Here is a 14,481-nt window from a genome sequence, read left to right on the forward strand (position 1 = left end):
TGGTAAAGGTAGAGACAGGACAGGAATGTGCTGAAGGGATTTGGCTGTGCAGCAAGAGACTGCTTTCTCTGCAGCAGAGCTGGCAAGAATTGTCTGAACACGGAGCTGCTTCTGGCAAGAAAGCACTAGAGGGCTTGATGTTCACCTTTATTTGTTGCATGTGTGATTCAATATTAAGTAAAAACAGAAGCACCCTTGTTGAATTCTTATGGTCCTCTTGATATATGAATTTTTGCTGTGTTGGTAGATGCTGACATATTAGTCTGTCACCACACTTTAGAGGATTGCAATACTGATGCAAAGGAGCTGGGGCTCAAATGGTGGAGCTGAGAGCTCTGTGGGTTGCCAGTACCCTGAAAGTCTAGAGCAGGCACTGTCTTGCAGAATCTAGAACCAGGATTCAAGTTATAGGTGTGTTAATTTACTTCCTTTTCTTCTCTGGTATGTGGGTTTGTCCAGCTGTCAAGAACGTGAGAGGGGAATATTATCTGAATGGGCATTGGACAATTGACTTCAGCCGAGCTCTGCACGTAGCCAGCACAGTTATGCACTACGACCGTGGCTCAGAAGGTGATCTGGCCCCAGAGCTCCTCCATGCCAGGGGCCCTACCACAGAACCCTTAATCATTGAGGTAAGCGGCTGTGCCTGTCCCCACCAATACTCGCTCTCTTGCTTTGCGTAGCAGCCCTTGCATTGTGCCCTGGGAGTGCATTGGTGGGGACTACATGGGAAAGACTACAGAAGGGTAACTGGGCCCCCAGGAGTCTTGCAGAGCTGTAGACCCTTAAGCTAGGTGTTTTTCTTGTAGAAATCACACGGTGTTCTGCTCTGGTTCTGTTGCCCAGTAAGGAGACGTGCAAGGCTTGGTGTTGGCCTCTTGCCTGTTCCCTTGGGTTCTGACTTTAAGAGGAGAGTCAGCACAGAATGGGGTTGGGGGAGGGATAGGCTTTAGGGCACTGCATAGTACGGTGTGCCGTAGGCTGGGTCAGGGTATTACTGTTACAGAGCATGTAGATCTTCTGCCTATGAGAGAAATAAATGCACTCCTCTCTGAAACATGATGCTCCCTAGAGCATCACAGAAGGCAAGGAGAAAATACAGTCTAGAGAATAAGTACTCCCTGTACTGGAGGGAAGCAAGTCAGCTTGAGCCCTCAGGAACGATGGGGAAATGCTGTGAAGGGCAAAAGTGCTGCTGCTATTTCTTTGACTTTATCCCATGCTTTCATAGCTCATCAGTCAGGAGCCAAACCCAGGGGTGCAGTATGAATACTACCTGCCCGTGCAAGGACAGACCTCGGGTTACAGCTGGAGTTACAGTTCATGGAGTGAGTGCAGCTCTGAGTGTGGAGGAGGTAAGGGGACAGCACCTTGTCTCTGGCAGCTTGGTTCGGGGTTTATATCCACACCCTGAAGACACTGTGTGACTGTGTGCTGCCCTCTGCAGCTGCTTGTCAGCGGTTTCCTGCTGGAAGACAGAACCGATCTCTACAGGGGGCCATTAAGGTTTTGTCAAGGGAGAGTTGCATGTGGAATCACAAGAGGACTGTGCCCCTTGCATTGTCCTGTCTTATCTCACATCTTAGTCCTCAGACTGGTTACTAGGATCTGTTAAGACTCGTCATGAGTTACCTTTGTTTTGTTTTGTTCAGCTTCACTTCTCCATGTCCTTTTCAGGCCTTTTCAACCACTTGAGAGGTCCTCTCCAAAATGACCTGGCCTACAAAACCGAGTTTCATCATACCTCTATACCTGTCATAGCCTGAAAGATTCCCTCTCTCTGAGGGGATAGACTGTTGGATCTCCTGGGGTGTCACAGCATGTTCAGTTTGCAGCTTCTTCTGTAAGCCAAGCTATGGATTTTAAGCTAAAAAAAATCAACAAACAAAAACAACAATCAAGCCAAAATCTCCAGCTAACTAGACTGTAGAGCTGCTCTCTGTTTCTTCTGGTCTTCTGTGCTGATGGTCATTTCAATAACTTTTGCCATGCTGTGGTTGTAGGAGTTGATGTTGTCTTTGCTGGGTGCTCTCATCCTGTAGAAAGCGTGAAGAGTTCCAAGTTTTTCTCCGGTGTCTACTCTTTACAAGATTGATCTTCTGGGTCTAACAGGAGGTCCACAGATCTGCCGCTGCATGCTGCACACACCAAGCAGCATTCCTTGATAAGCAATGTATGGATGTGGCACTTCTCTTGGGAGTCACAATCCACTCAAATAACAGGGAAAGGCCCCTAAGCTGCACAGAACTATTCTGTCTCTTCTGCATTTCCTGTGGACTGAGATATTGTGGGTAGGCATCATTCATACATATAGTGACAGGCCAAGAGCTGCACCTGATTTTTTTACAGTTGATGGGTGCAGGTGTGAATTCTGTACTACTTTAGGATCTTGTCTTGGCAACACCACTGCATTTCAAACACAGGTCAGGATACTCTCTTGTTTCTCCTTTAGGATTCCAGTCCCGTTTGGTGTTTTGTACCATTGACAACGAAATTTATCCAGACTATATGTGCAGGAATAAACCACAACCAGACAATAACCGTACATGTGGCCGTCAGACTTGTCCCCAGACAAAACGGTAAGATTTCCTTTCCATTTGTGGGCTCTAACTTCTTCCTGAGGTGCTTTTGGAGCCAGCAAAAAGAATGACCCTCCCACTACCACCCTCCAGCATGGTGCTCTCCAAGGAAATGTTTCACTTCTTAGAGAAAGCCCAAGACAAAGGATAGTGATGTTAACACTATAACAAGTGTTTTTATGTGCAAAAGGGCTTGGTATGTCTTATGTTCATTTCACAGATCAATTACATTTTCTTTCTAGCATCTGATTGTGGAAGATAGTCTGCTAGAGTTAGTGTGCTAGCCCATATAGGATGTAGGAAACAGATTCTAAGGTTTTTGTTCTCTTCAACTGGAGCTTACAAAAAAAAGAGGAGTAGGTTTGAGCCAGTATAATTTCATGTCATTTCTGCATTTTGAGTGTCCTTGCTCTTCAAAAGGGATGAATCCTGGAATCTATTCCTTCTCTAGCATTTTCAAATCCCTTTACTGAACCATTTCACCTTTGTCCCTTGCTTACATAGCTTTGCAGTTGGCTTTACTTGGCTCTTATGGGCATCCAGACAAGTAACCAGAGCCTCAACTGCATATCTCACTGTGTACCTGGTGTGTATTGTGGAGGCCTGTGAGTGTTCTGTTATGGGCCAGAGGGCACCTGAAAAACCGGGAGCATTTCTGAATACATGATAGCCCATAGCTACTTTCTTTAAGTGCTTTAAATCCTTTGTTCTGTGTATAAAGGACTTCTTACATCTATGCACCACAAGCCTGGAGCCACAGTGGAGCACGGAGCTCTCAGATGAAGAGGTAACGAGGAGACTTTAGAAAGCACAGGAAGGCAGCTGCTCTCTTCTGCTCTCCACCTAGTTTCCTACTGGAGGATGTGGGGGCTTTCCTCTGGCACTGGTGCTAGCAGGTGGTTGCTTTGCTTTTGATTCTTGCCAATGCAAATGATGGTGGAGGGTGCTGGCTGGCTAAGCTTTGCTTAGGTGGTTGTGAGTGGTCCTGGTAACCTAACTTTTAGGGGACAGTTTCTTCATAGCTTTTGGCTAGATAATTATTGCATTTTCTCTGGAATTAGTTTAGAGAGGTAAAGAAATGTTCTGGAAATTTTTGTTTGGTTAATCAAGATAAATAACAAAGGAAAAAGAGCATGATGGATTAGGGCCATTGAAACATTGGCCAAAATTCCAGTGTGCCATGGAAAAGCCTCAGAGTTCTTTAAAAGCTCTTCTCTTTTTGGCATAGGCCCCATATCACGTAGAAAATTTCCTCTATACTGTGTTGAGTGCAAGGATGTGACAGACACAATACTTACAATATACAGCGAGGTATTAGAAGTAAAAAAGATAAAAGGCAAAACAAGTGCTCCCTAGCAAACTGCTACTAGCTTATGACTTGCCTCTGATGATGGCCCTATCCTTATGGTTGACCTTGTCTTACAAAGGACTTGAAACACGTGTCGGAGAAGATGTCTTGGCTGGCAATTGAAGCAAGCTGTAGGTGAGTCCATCCAGTTGATGCAGCCTTTCTAATGCTGTATGCTTGCTTTACAGGAGGCAGAATAGAGATTTGTGGACTTTTTTAGCCCCTTGGGCACCTCTGAAAAATCTTAATTGATGAATTTGTTTTGAGCCCAATAACCATACCAATCTAAGTGGTTTGTACTTGAAGTAGTAGTTCCCTTTCCAAAGGGAGTATCTTATTTTGTGTTAAATGGTATTCAGTTCTGGTATAGTATGTGCATCTTTAGCAGTAGAGGAGTATCTTCAGGAGACGAACATCTGCTGTGGAGTTTCTGGTAGGGTAAGAATATGAGTTGGCTGCCTGAAACTCAGTCCAGGAGTGATGAGAGCAGACCAAGGCAGGAACTTGAGAGGTAGAAAACATGAACTGCCTTCACTCTCTGGCTAGGGCTTATGTGATGGAAAGGGAGGATAGCAGACCACTATGGTGTCTCCTTTGCATCTCCAGTGCCTTTTGACTGCACCCCACACTGGAGTCTGGAATGAAACATCGTGCTGTCCCTGAAGCCAGGCCACACAAGCTGTGCTCCCAGCCACCTGGGCAGCACCAAGACACAGGAACAGACAAGGGCAGGTATTTTAGCATCCAGCATGATCGTTTTGTGGATATTTCACCTTCTGTTAGCAAGGACGTAACATTTCCATAACAGCTTCAGTGACCAAACACAGAATAAAATCTATTTAAAGGATTTTTTTTTTCCTTTTTTTTTTTTTTTTTTTTTGGTGTGCTTCCATTAGATAATTTAGCCAATGGGTGGAATAGACCAGCTTTCTATTGGTCAGTCAGTTTGGTGATGTTTTCTGTTTCTGTTAGTGGCTGGAGTATAATGGGGTAGTTACACTGCTGTGGACTGCTTTTCTTTTAGCTGATCTGGATTGTTTTCCTTTTGTTTGTTTGTTTTTGTTGTTTTCTTTCCCTTTGGTGTTCCATTCCAGACCTAATATTTTTGCAAATGTCAGGAGACCAAAAGCCATGGAGAGAAATCTTTCCCCTCATGGAGAGCTCTGCAATTCCAAAGTAACAAGTGCTTAGTAGTTGGGGATTTGTCTCTGGGGTGAGACTACTCTGCATTGCCAATTAAGCTGGGCAGCGCTTGGTGAAATGGGAGCTTGCCTCTGATTCTCTTTTGCAAAGAGATGTTTTCCTTGTCTGACTGCAACAGAGACATGACGCTGACTTCCTTTGTGCCTCTGGGCAGTTTGGCTGGGCCGTTATTTGTTTGCTCCATTCTGTGACCTGCAGGTGGACAACGGGGGAGTGGGGACCCTGCTCAGCTACCTGTGGTGGAGGCACCCAGACTCGCTCTGTTTACTGCGTGGCGTTTGATGGGCAGAGCTCCCAAGGGGTTGTGGACAACGCTGAGTGCATGGCCTTTGCACAGCAGCCTCGCAGCAGTCAGCCCTGCAACATGAGGCAGTGTGCAACCTGGAGCACAGGTCCCTGGTCAGAGGTGAGTTTGTGTGGGGGAGGCGACTGCCATTTGGCATCTGTTGGAGGAGGATCTGCCAAAGCGTGGGGGTAAAGAGGCAGGCATCTTTGCTGGGACTGTAAAAGGTATGTGCCCCTGGATAGGTAACGGGCAGAGAGGTACAAGACTTGTCCCTGCTATCCTCAAAACAAGTTCTCCAGGTTGCTAGCACCTCTGCCTTCCTATAAATTCGTTCATGTTCCTCAAAGCTGTTCATGACCCTGCACCCTTGTCCCTCTCATCACATGATCTCTCTCTCCCACAGTCTCCCAGTCCTTTCCCCACTTCTGTAATTTTATCAGATCCACCAGACCTTGCTGAGTTTCTGAGCCAGGCCTGGTGAAGGTGGAGGGCAGGCGTAAGAGCTGCTCTCCCTCAGCTGGTGATGTGCAGTAACTCTCTCCTCTGTAAAACAGGAGCTCACAGCTCCCACTTGGGCTGTGTATTTCCATGCATATTGCTGCCTCAGCATTACTAGCCTCTGGACAGCAGTGCTAAATCACAACAGTCAGTAAGCAAGATGCTCCTGAACTGCCGGTGACCTGCTGTTTACTGTAGGCTCTGCATCAGTCCGGGGCATCTCTGGACACAGCTGCAGCGTGTGTTTTTGATGCCTGTGTGAATTTGAATCTACAGGAGAGGAAACCCTTCATGCTGGATGTGCTCAGTGCTGCCAGCCATGCACATAGAAGACATCTTGCATTCAAAAATCTTAGAAAGTAAAGATAGTGTGTGATTGAAGTGCATCTACTCAGTCCCTAAGGCACAAGAGAATTTTTGTCCTTTGAAGAAGTACATGCATGCTTGCAACATTTGATTTACAATCTTTTGGTACTTCTATGTCTGAGTAGTGCAGAACATAAAATGCAACTCTGAGGCATTATAAGCTAGACTGCAAAATCTTTTTTTTTTCTTCCCCTCTCATCAGATGTGAGATGTGAATACTGAGATGGATTCAGGGTTGTAGAATGAGAGCACTGTTTGAGGAAGGCACAGAGTGACATGCTCTTACGAAGTAATTCCTAAGTGATTCATTCTGGGGTTCCCAAAAGCAATCGAGTTTCATGTACCCTTGGAGATACAAGGTCACTCTAGTAAATGACTGGTGGAAATTCAGCTGAGGAGCTCATATAAAGCAATTCAGATTGCTCCCAAGTCTCTGTAGGAGATCTTAGTAATTCATGGAGAGACAGGCTGGATTCCAGCCAAAACCACTGTAAATTTAACAGGGCATTGAAAATATCACATTCCAGTTACCTTTATAAAAAGAGTCTGTCTCACAGCTACACAGCGTAAAAAGGTGCACAAGGTCTTCAGGAAAAAGATGTGAGCAATACAAGAACTTAATCTTTTTATTTTCCCTTGAATTGTTTATTTTTAGCTGACTTTAATCAGGAGTAAATATAGTTACATTAGAATCATAGAATCACCAAATGGCTCTGGTTGGAAGGGACCTTAAAGATCATCTAGTTCCAACCCCCCAGCCATAGGCTGGTTCCAGGTATCTTCTACCATGTATTGTTCTCAGTGTATTGTGCAGTACTGTTGTTTTTCCAGAATTATTCTCCATGACTTCTTCAGTAGAGAGCAAGAGAAATCATGTAACTAGGCCAAAATCATCCTGTGAGCTCTAAATCCCCTAGATCTTACCCACCATGCCTTATTGTCTTTTCTGCAGCCTGAACAACTATTCTAATTCCCATCCAAGAAGATGATTTTTATGATGGTTGCTTGTTTTAGGTGTTCCCAAAATGGTATGCTGCCCTAATGCTGGGGACCACAGCCTGGGAGTGGAAGCAGAAGCTATGTGCTTTCTTTCACCTGTTGTGCCCCTCTCTGCAGTGCTCAGCCAGCTGTGGGGAAGGAGTCCAGACCCGGACAGTCACCTGCAGAACGCAGCAGGGCTCTCAAGCTCGGGACTTCGCTTGCCTCATGGAGCCAAAGCCACCAGCCACCCAGCCCTGCCTTAAGGAGAACTGCATCCAGGAGATCGGCTGGCACATTGGAGACTGGGGCCTGGTGAGCATCACACTTCTACGGTTCAGGGCTAACTGATTATATCGCTGTGTTCCTTGCAAACAAGCTTTAATCAGGCAGTGTGCATGTTGGCTGAGGCGGGGAGTATGTACTGCTTCATTACCAGTCCCTTGGCTCACGGCTGCATTATAACTGGCACTAGTAATACTCCAGTTAATCTGTTGCCTGCTTTGTTTGCAGCTGCTACAAAAATAAATCCTTCTTGAAGGGGGGAGATTATAGTTTCTGAGACAGTAGCAAAATGCAGCCAATAAACAGAAACAATCCCCTCCTGCTGCGTATTCCCAATTCTTCGCGCCATCGATGTGAATAGCAAAGCTGCTCTCTGGCTGAGTATGGCTTAGAGCCACAAGCTTCAGGACTGGTCATCACATTGGATGAAATGTTTCAAACTACGTTTTTGTAATTGTTCAGATAAACTGTTCTTCAGCTGGATTAGTCTTGTCTATGTGGAGGGAGCCAGACTTTTTTCAGCCTGGGAAAAGTGCTGGGAGAGAAGAGATAGGGGCAGATCCAGTGCATCACATTACTTCCAAACACGTTTGTCCCCTTCTATGCTAGTCAGACCAGCTAGTTCTGAGTTAAAACATGTTACATCTGGTTCTCTGTGTGATGTAGGCTGTTTTAATAACAGCTAAAAACGCAGCATACCTTAATCTGATCTTTCCTGGCCTCAGGCTTTCCAATATCAGAAGGGCTCCTGCCTGCATCTGAATAAAAGAAAGAAATACCTCCCCAAAGTTCGTAAAGCTTGCCCTAAGCAGGTTGGTTACCCAGTTACTGCATCCTCTTCACTGCCCTCCCCTCCCTGAGGTTCTGCTCATCCACAGCTTCCAGTGAGAGGAACTGCAGTTCGCTGCTTACAAGAAAGTCACCCATTTGCTTTCATGTTTTAAAGTGGTGCCTGTTGTTTGGAATGCAGAGTTCAGAGCTGACCTCACAGCTGGTGTATCCCAGTAGTACTGGAATGCCTTCAGGCCACGCTGAAACAATTCACTCCTGCTGCTCATTCCAACTCCTTGCCATAGCACTACTGGTAACAGCAGCTCATCTGGATGTTACAGAGTGAGCATGGCTTGGAGCCTAATGCTTCGGGGCTGAGTGCAACATTTGGTAAAATAGCTTAGAGTAACTGTTCAGATAAATCCAGCTGAAGTGTTGTTTGCCTTGTCTTGCTGGAGGAAGCTGTGCTCAGCCTGCAGCTAATCACACAGCTGTTCCACACTTCGGGGCTGTGGGGTTTCTGCATTCTGACTCTGGTTCCTGCTCACTTGCCTTGTCTCTGTGCCCAAGTGTTCGAAGAGCTGCAATTCAGGCATCCGGACGCGCCAAGTTATCTGTGCTGATGGTGACTCCAAATTCTACAGTGCTGAGATATGCAAAGCCATCCAGCCCCAGAAACCAGCCACCCTGGGAAGCTGCAACATGCAGCCCTGCTACCTGCCACAGCGTGAGTGGTATTGATGGACAGCAAGCTTTTTCTAAGATGCTTCTGCTGTAGGCATATAAATTCCCTGAGTCTGCACAAGCTTGTGTTCTTATCTCCCTGCCTGCCTCTGTCCTGTACATTCATGTTTTGCACACATAACCGTAGCATCTTCAGTGTCCCAGTACCTGCACCGTTTGAAGTGTATGTAACAGGCTTAATGTTCATGTGTGTCCATTTTGAATTCAGTATTTGTGATAGCTCTGTTCTAGTTTGTACTGCAGACTGACCCCGGGACTCCCAGAGTTAAGAAGGATTGACACCCTGGGCAGGCTCAGAAACCATAGCCAACTCTTATCCTGCTGTGGACCACCTAAAAAGGAGGCACAGCTGTTCAGAAGACTTTGCCTGTATCTAGTCTTCATGCCAAAGCCAAAATGGCAACTTTTGCCTGCCTACATGTTGCAAATAGTTCTCCTGCCAGTCCAATTGAATCCAAATGCTGATTGACAGTTGTTCCAGAAGAAGAGATGCATTTTCCTCAACTTTAGTCTCCTGTTAATTTCTGGATGCATTTGCAATTATTTGAGCATTGTTGGACTAACTGCACTTACTTTGTGTCTGTCTCTGTTTGCAGAGGTCCCCAGTATGCAGGACACTATGGGATATGATGTCACTCGCCAGTCCTTGCTGACTCGTTACAACCCAAACAGCCCTGCCACAGGTTCAGAAGAATTTTGTTTGTTTGGGGTTTGGTGATGGTGGACTTGAAACAGGGTGTGGTAAGGGGAAGATTCCTCCTTTTCTTCCTTTCTCTTGTTCTTTTCACGGGCTTCTAGAAATCCCTGGAGCCCGGGATAAATTATAGATTCGTTTACACCCATAGTGACCAACATCTGATGCTGTACATGCAGCAGACTCTGTACAGTATTTACATCCCAGGTTCTGGCAGCATGATGTAAATGCTGCCTGAGAGAAATGCTGCCCAAAGCAGATTACAAGTCCTGCTGCGAGGGAACCACAGTAATGTGGCAGGTGATTTCTCATGGGGCAGCAGGAAGAATGCTCACAGCAGTGAGCAAAAAAAACCCTCAGGACAACCAAATCCTGAAGGGTGGGCTGGAAGACACATATTCAGGTGAAACCCTGATACAGAAAAGCTTGCCCCGTAGCCTTAGACAGGTAAAAGGAAAAAGAGCAGAGATGAAGAAAACTGCCTGGATTTTGTTGCTTGCCTGCATGCTCTAAGAATTTCTCTTCCCAGATTCTGGAAGGATGCTCGCTGGGAGCTCCGCAGTCCACAGTACCTCTGGGAATCACCATGTCCAGCCCACTGAGGACCGTGGCATCAACTTGTTGCCCGTTCGCTGGGAATCCCAGTCACACCCATCACATTCCCAGCAGCTCAGCTTCCCTCAGTACCCCACTGCAGGGACTGGCTCTCAGGACTGTCAGCGGAGCCCACACGGCTGCTGTCCAGATGGACACACTCCGGCTTCAGGCCCTTTGGGGAGAGGTTGTCCCTTCAGCAGCTGTCACCAAAACAGGTAGCTGGAAGAAGATAGGCCTGAGCAGGGAGGCGCTGCCTTTCCTGGAAGGTCTATTGAAATTTACAGCCTGTGCCTGTTGAGCCAGGCAGGTCAGGTATTGCTGCAGCCCTTCTGCCTTCTGTCTGTAGGTATGGATGCTGTCCGGATGGAGTAACAGCTGCTCAAGGTCTGAACAACATGGGATGCCCACAGTACAACCGTGAGGTTCAAATGAGCAGAAATCGGCCCGCTGCAGCTGCTCCAACAGTAAGTACAAAAGCCCTTTGGGTTTTAGCACTCCATCAGATATGAGGATTCATATTTGACCCTAATGACTCAGACCGTGGGTTTCTGTTGTGCTTCGTCTCTGCCAGTAGTGCTGGAGAACCAATACTCCATGCATGGCATCTGACCCTTTGGCCCACTTCATTCCTGTTCAGTTTGGGGCACCCACTTGTGATCCTCTGTCAGCAGGGGACAGAGTAGGTGGTCAGGAGCTGTCTGAGAAGGAGAGGAACATCTTGCATAGAGCTGGTTGAATAGTCATGAGTAATGAGATTGCTGTCTGTGAGAAACTTGCCATCCAATTTCTAGGAGAAAAAGCAGGACAGAACGTGCCACTAATAATTGCCCTTGTTAGTCGTCTCTGCAGACTAATTGAGGGTAAAATATTCAAGGAGGAAATTCATCACTGATGGTTTGGGGTGTATGTGGGGGGCAGATGAAAAAGCTGGCCTGCTGCTGGCTGGCTAGGTGTGTTCTGCAAAGAAGTGCAGCGCTGTCTCCATGACCAGCAGCCAAGTTTCCCCCCCCCCCTTGCCAGCAGGAAAGCCTCCAGGAGGCAAACAAATGAATAGCGGTTCCTCTAACAGCTGCCCCTCCGCAGCCAACAGCTTGGACACTGTCTTGCATGTGCTTCTGTCCTCGTGTACACATGATAACTTTTGGCTTTCAATTCCCATCTCTAAGGCAAGCCAAGCCTTGCTGCAGCAGCACCCTTCGGGCGAGTGCCGCAGCTCAGTGTACGGCTGCTGTTTTGACAATGTCGCTTCAGCTTCGGGTCCTCAAGGGGAAGGATGTCTCAACAGGCCCAACTACCGTAAGTGATGCTTTGGCTTCTTTGGTTAGAAACATAGGAAGAGTCACACAGAATTCAGTAGCGTACGGAAGCTTCCCGTGTAGAGGTTTTTGCTCTCTGTAAATTGTAGTAAATGGTCTCCTTGAAAAGGAATCCAGCCTGGTGGCTGGGAGAGGGGAATGTAGAAAAGCTGCCAAATGGTTCAGTTAGCTACCACAGAAATTCTTGTTGTCCTCTTTTGGTATTTGGACAGAACTCTGTGTATGTTATCTCTGTCAGTCTGTAGGATTTCTGGGGAGCTGTTTCCCCCTGGGAAGACAACCTGATACAGCCTTGAGTGCTCCAAATTCATTACCTGGGCTTAGGGTGAAGTAAGGCCTTCTCTGAGGAACTGGGGCTGTGCTCAGCCCTCAGACAAGCTTGTCTGCCCAAGGCAGGAAAGAGAGCTACAGCTAAGGATGGAGGCATTGTTCAGGGCTACATGGAGGCTTTCAGCCAGCAGAGAGCAATAGGGAACAGTGCCTGCTCTACTACCAGGATGCTGGAGCTGCTGGGCAAAAGCACCTCTGCTCCTTTAGCTCGCAGCTGTATCTTTTGCAGGCTGATGGCTGCTGCATTGCTTTCCCCTTTTGCTACAGCACAGGGATTGCTTGGTCACCAGCCCTGTAAGGCTGCCTTAGGGGGAAAGGTGTGAGTGTCCTCTCTGCTCAGCCACAGCTCTGCAAAGGAGCTCTCAGTCAGAGCTCTGCATCCGATGTTTGTCAGCACGTGGCTGTAATATGTGTGACTCAGGGCACAGGGGAAGGTCTGTAGACAGATTGGGCTGTGCTTCTCTTTGTTTACAGCAGTAATCTGTAGTGTGTGAGCCTTCACAACTGGGTCTAGTCCCCTTGCTCTCTGGGCTGGCAATGTGCAAATGACAGCCACGTGCCCCTTGCAGCATCAGGATTCCCCAGAAAGGCCGTAAAGTGGCAGTCTAGCATTTAGGCTCAGGAATGTCTCTGAGGTTGGCTTCTCTCCTACCAGTAGGAAAACAAGGGCTGAAGGAGGCATCAGAGCAGCTGCCCAATTTAAAAGCAGAGCTGGATGCAAAGTTCAGGTGTTCCCACCTTCCTACCAGCACTCTGCCCACAAGGCCCATCAGATCATTTGGGGAGATGGTTGCAGCACCTGGACCTATGTGTTTCAGAGCCCTCACCTGTCCTTCTGTTCCGCTCTTTCTGGTAGCATATCCCGTCATATGCCTGCTGCCCAGCGCCCACGGCCCCTGTGCGAACTGGACCACTCGCTGGTACTTTGTGACTGTCGTTGGCAAGTGCAACCGCTTCTGGTACGGCGGCTGTCATGGCAATAAAAACAGCTTTGCCTCGGAGGAGGAGTGCATGAGAGTGTGCCACAGCTCTGCAGGGGTCAGTCCCCTGGCACACCAGCCATATTCTGGCACAAGTGCCCTGCAGCAGCACGATGCGGGCTCCAGCTCTCACACAGGGAACTCTCAGGGTCAGCAGCAGCCACCAGCGGGAGAGTCTGCAAGTCAGAGCCAAGAAGGAAGAGCCTATGGGGCTTTACAGCCCACACACAACAGACACAGAGGGGACAGCTGGAGAAGCGAGGTGCTGCCAGAGACTGTGCAAAGGACTGGCGTGCTGGAGAGCCAGCGCTGGGGCACCCAGCAAAGTCGACTGAACAGCCTGAGCCAGCTGCACTTGGTGTCGGAAACAGCCGCGCCTGGGCCCCCAGAGAGGCAGAGCCAGCAGGTGCTGCCACATGAAGGCAAGCTGTGGCATAAGGCTTTTGGAGCAGATGCTTCCATAACGGCGGGCTTGGGCCACCAGGTGTCTGCAGACTCACTCCCAGCACAGGGGCTGCACAGGTGATTTTTATTTTTTTTTCTCTTTTCTGCCCGCTTATTGTGAAGCATCAGCACAGCTTCCTCTGCAACAGAAGCGTAGACCCAGCCAGGACCAGCTAACCACACAGCAGATTGGCTGTAAATGTGTCCCTCTGGTAAATCGAGTTATCCAGGCCCTAGAGTTAATCTGCTTTCCCTTTCCTTGCACTCTCATTACTCTCTGACAGCACTGGAAGCAGCGTGTGTGAAAAGACTGCAGGATGCTGGGGCCCTTGTTCGGGAGGCATTCCTGTACTGTAAATGAAAATCTGTAGGTGGTTTGCTTGTTCTGACCAATAAATCTAGCTGACGTTCTGACTTCAGAGCCTTTATGGGTCAGCAGGGGGTTGTTCCAGGGAAGACTTTAAAACGCAGTGTTTGGGTCAGGATCCAGGCAGCATCACCTTGAAAATCAGGATTGCCTAGAGCTAGATTTGTTTGTGTCTGCACTGGATCTGTGTCTGTCTGCTGAGCTGAATGTAGTTCTCAGAAGAGAGGTTATATGGCTGGGTCTGTCTCCTTGGATTTCTTGTCACATTCAGTCTGTCCAGACCAGCCTTTGTCATGTAGGAGAGGGCTCCCCATGTTACAGGGCGCATCTGTTCAGAGCTAAATGGGCATCCAGTCCCACTTTGCACTCAGCCATTGCCACATTAGGCAACCCAGAAGAGAGAAGGGCAGCAGAGGTGCTAATGGAATCACTTTCTCTTTTAAAGAGCCATCCTGGAGGAAGCCAAGCCCTCTCTTGTGACAGCAGTCGTGGGACAAAACATCCAGCTGGTCTGCAAGACAGGCACGTCCCCCTTCTCCAGAGTGGAGTGGATGAAGGATGGCCGGCCAGTCTCCTCTGACAGGTGAGCTCAGCTCCCTTCATTGTAGAGTCCACAGTCATTGCTGGGTAGAGTGCCAAATATGCTTAAATGTTTGCCCACTTTCTTTGTATTCTCATTGTTAACATTCTTTGGG

General features: G+C 47.8%; 1 protein-coding gene across 7 annotated transcripts in view; it reads left to right on the forward strand.

The window, feature by feature from the left end:
- The window catches only part of PAPLN (papilin, proteoglycan like sulfated glycoprotein), a 63,297-nt gene that overhangs the window by 37,509 nt on the left and 11,307 nt on the right, over positions 1-14,481 (forward strand). For 6 of the 7 annotated variants that reach the window (XM_084520034.1, XM_084520035.1, XM_084520033.1 and 3 more), the window contains exons 9-21: positions 460-632; positions 1,232-1,355; positions 2,453-2,579; positions 3,301-3,366; positions 5,329-5,536; positions 7,397-7,573; positions 8,885-9,041; positions 9,655-9,741; positions 10,282-10,564; positions 10,696-10,813; positions 11,516-11,645; positions 12,852-13,497; positions 14,232-14,369. In XM_084520034.1, the coding sequence (XP_084376160.1) occupies positions 460-632; positions 1,232-1,355; positions 2,453-2,579; positions 3,301-3,366; positions 5,329-5,536; positions 7,397-7,573; positions 8,885-9,041; positions 9,655-9,741; positions 10,282-10,564; positions 10,696-10,813; positions 11,516-11,645; positions 12,852-13,497; positions 14,232-14,369 (2,434 nt within the window). The remainder of the gene's footprint in view (positions 1-459; positions 633-1,231; positions 1,356-2,452; positions 2,580-3,300; positions 3,367-5,328; positions 5,537-7,396; positions 7,574-8,884; positions 9,042-9,654; positions 9,742-10,281; positions 10,565-10,695; positions 10,814-11,515; positions 11,646-12,851; positions 13,498-14,231; positions 14,370-14,481) is intronic. The other variant, XM_084520032.1, reaches the window with a different exon arrangement.

Source organism: Aythya ferina (assembly GCF_964211825.1).
Source record: "Aythya ferina genome assembly, chromosome: 5".
Taxonomy (NCBI): domain Eukaryota; kingdom Metazoa; phylum Chordata; class Aves; order Anseriformes; family Anatidae; genus Aythya; species Aythya ferina.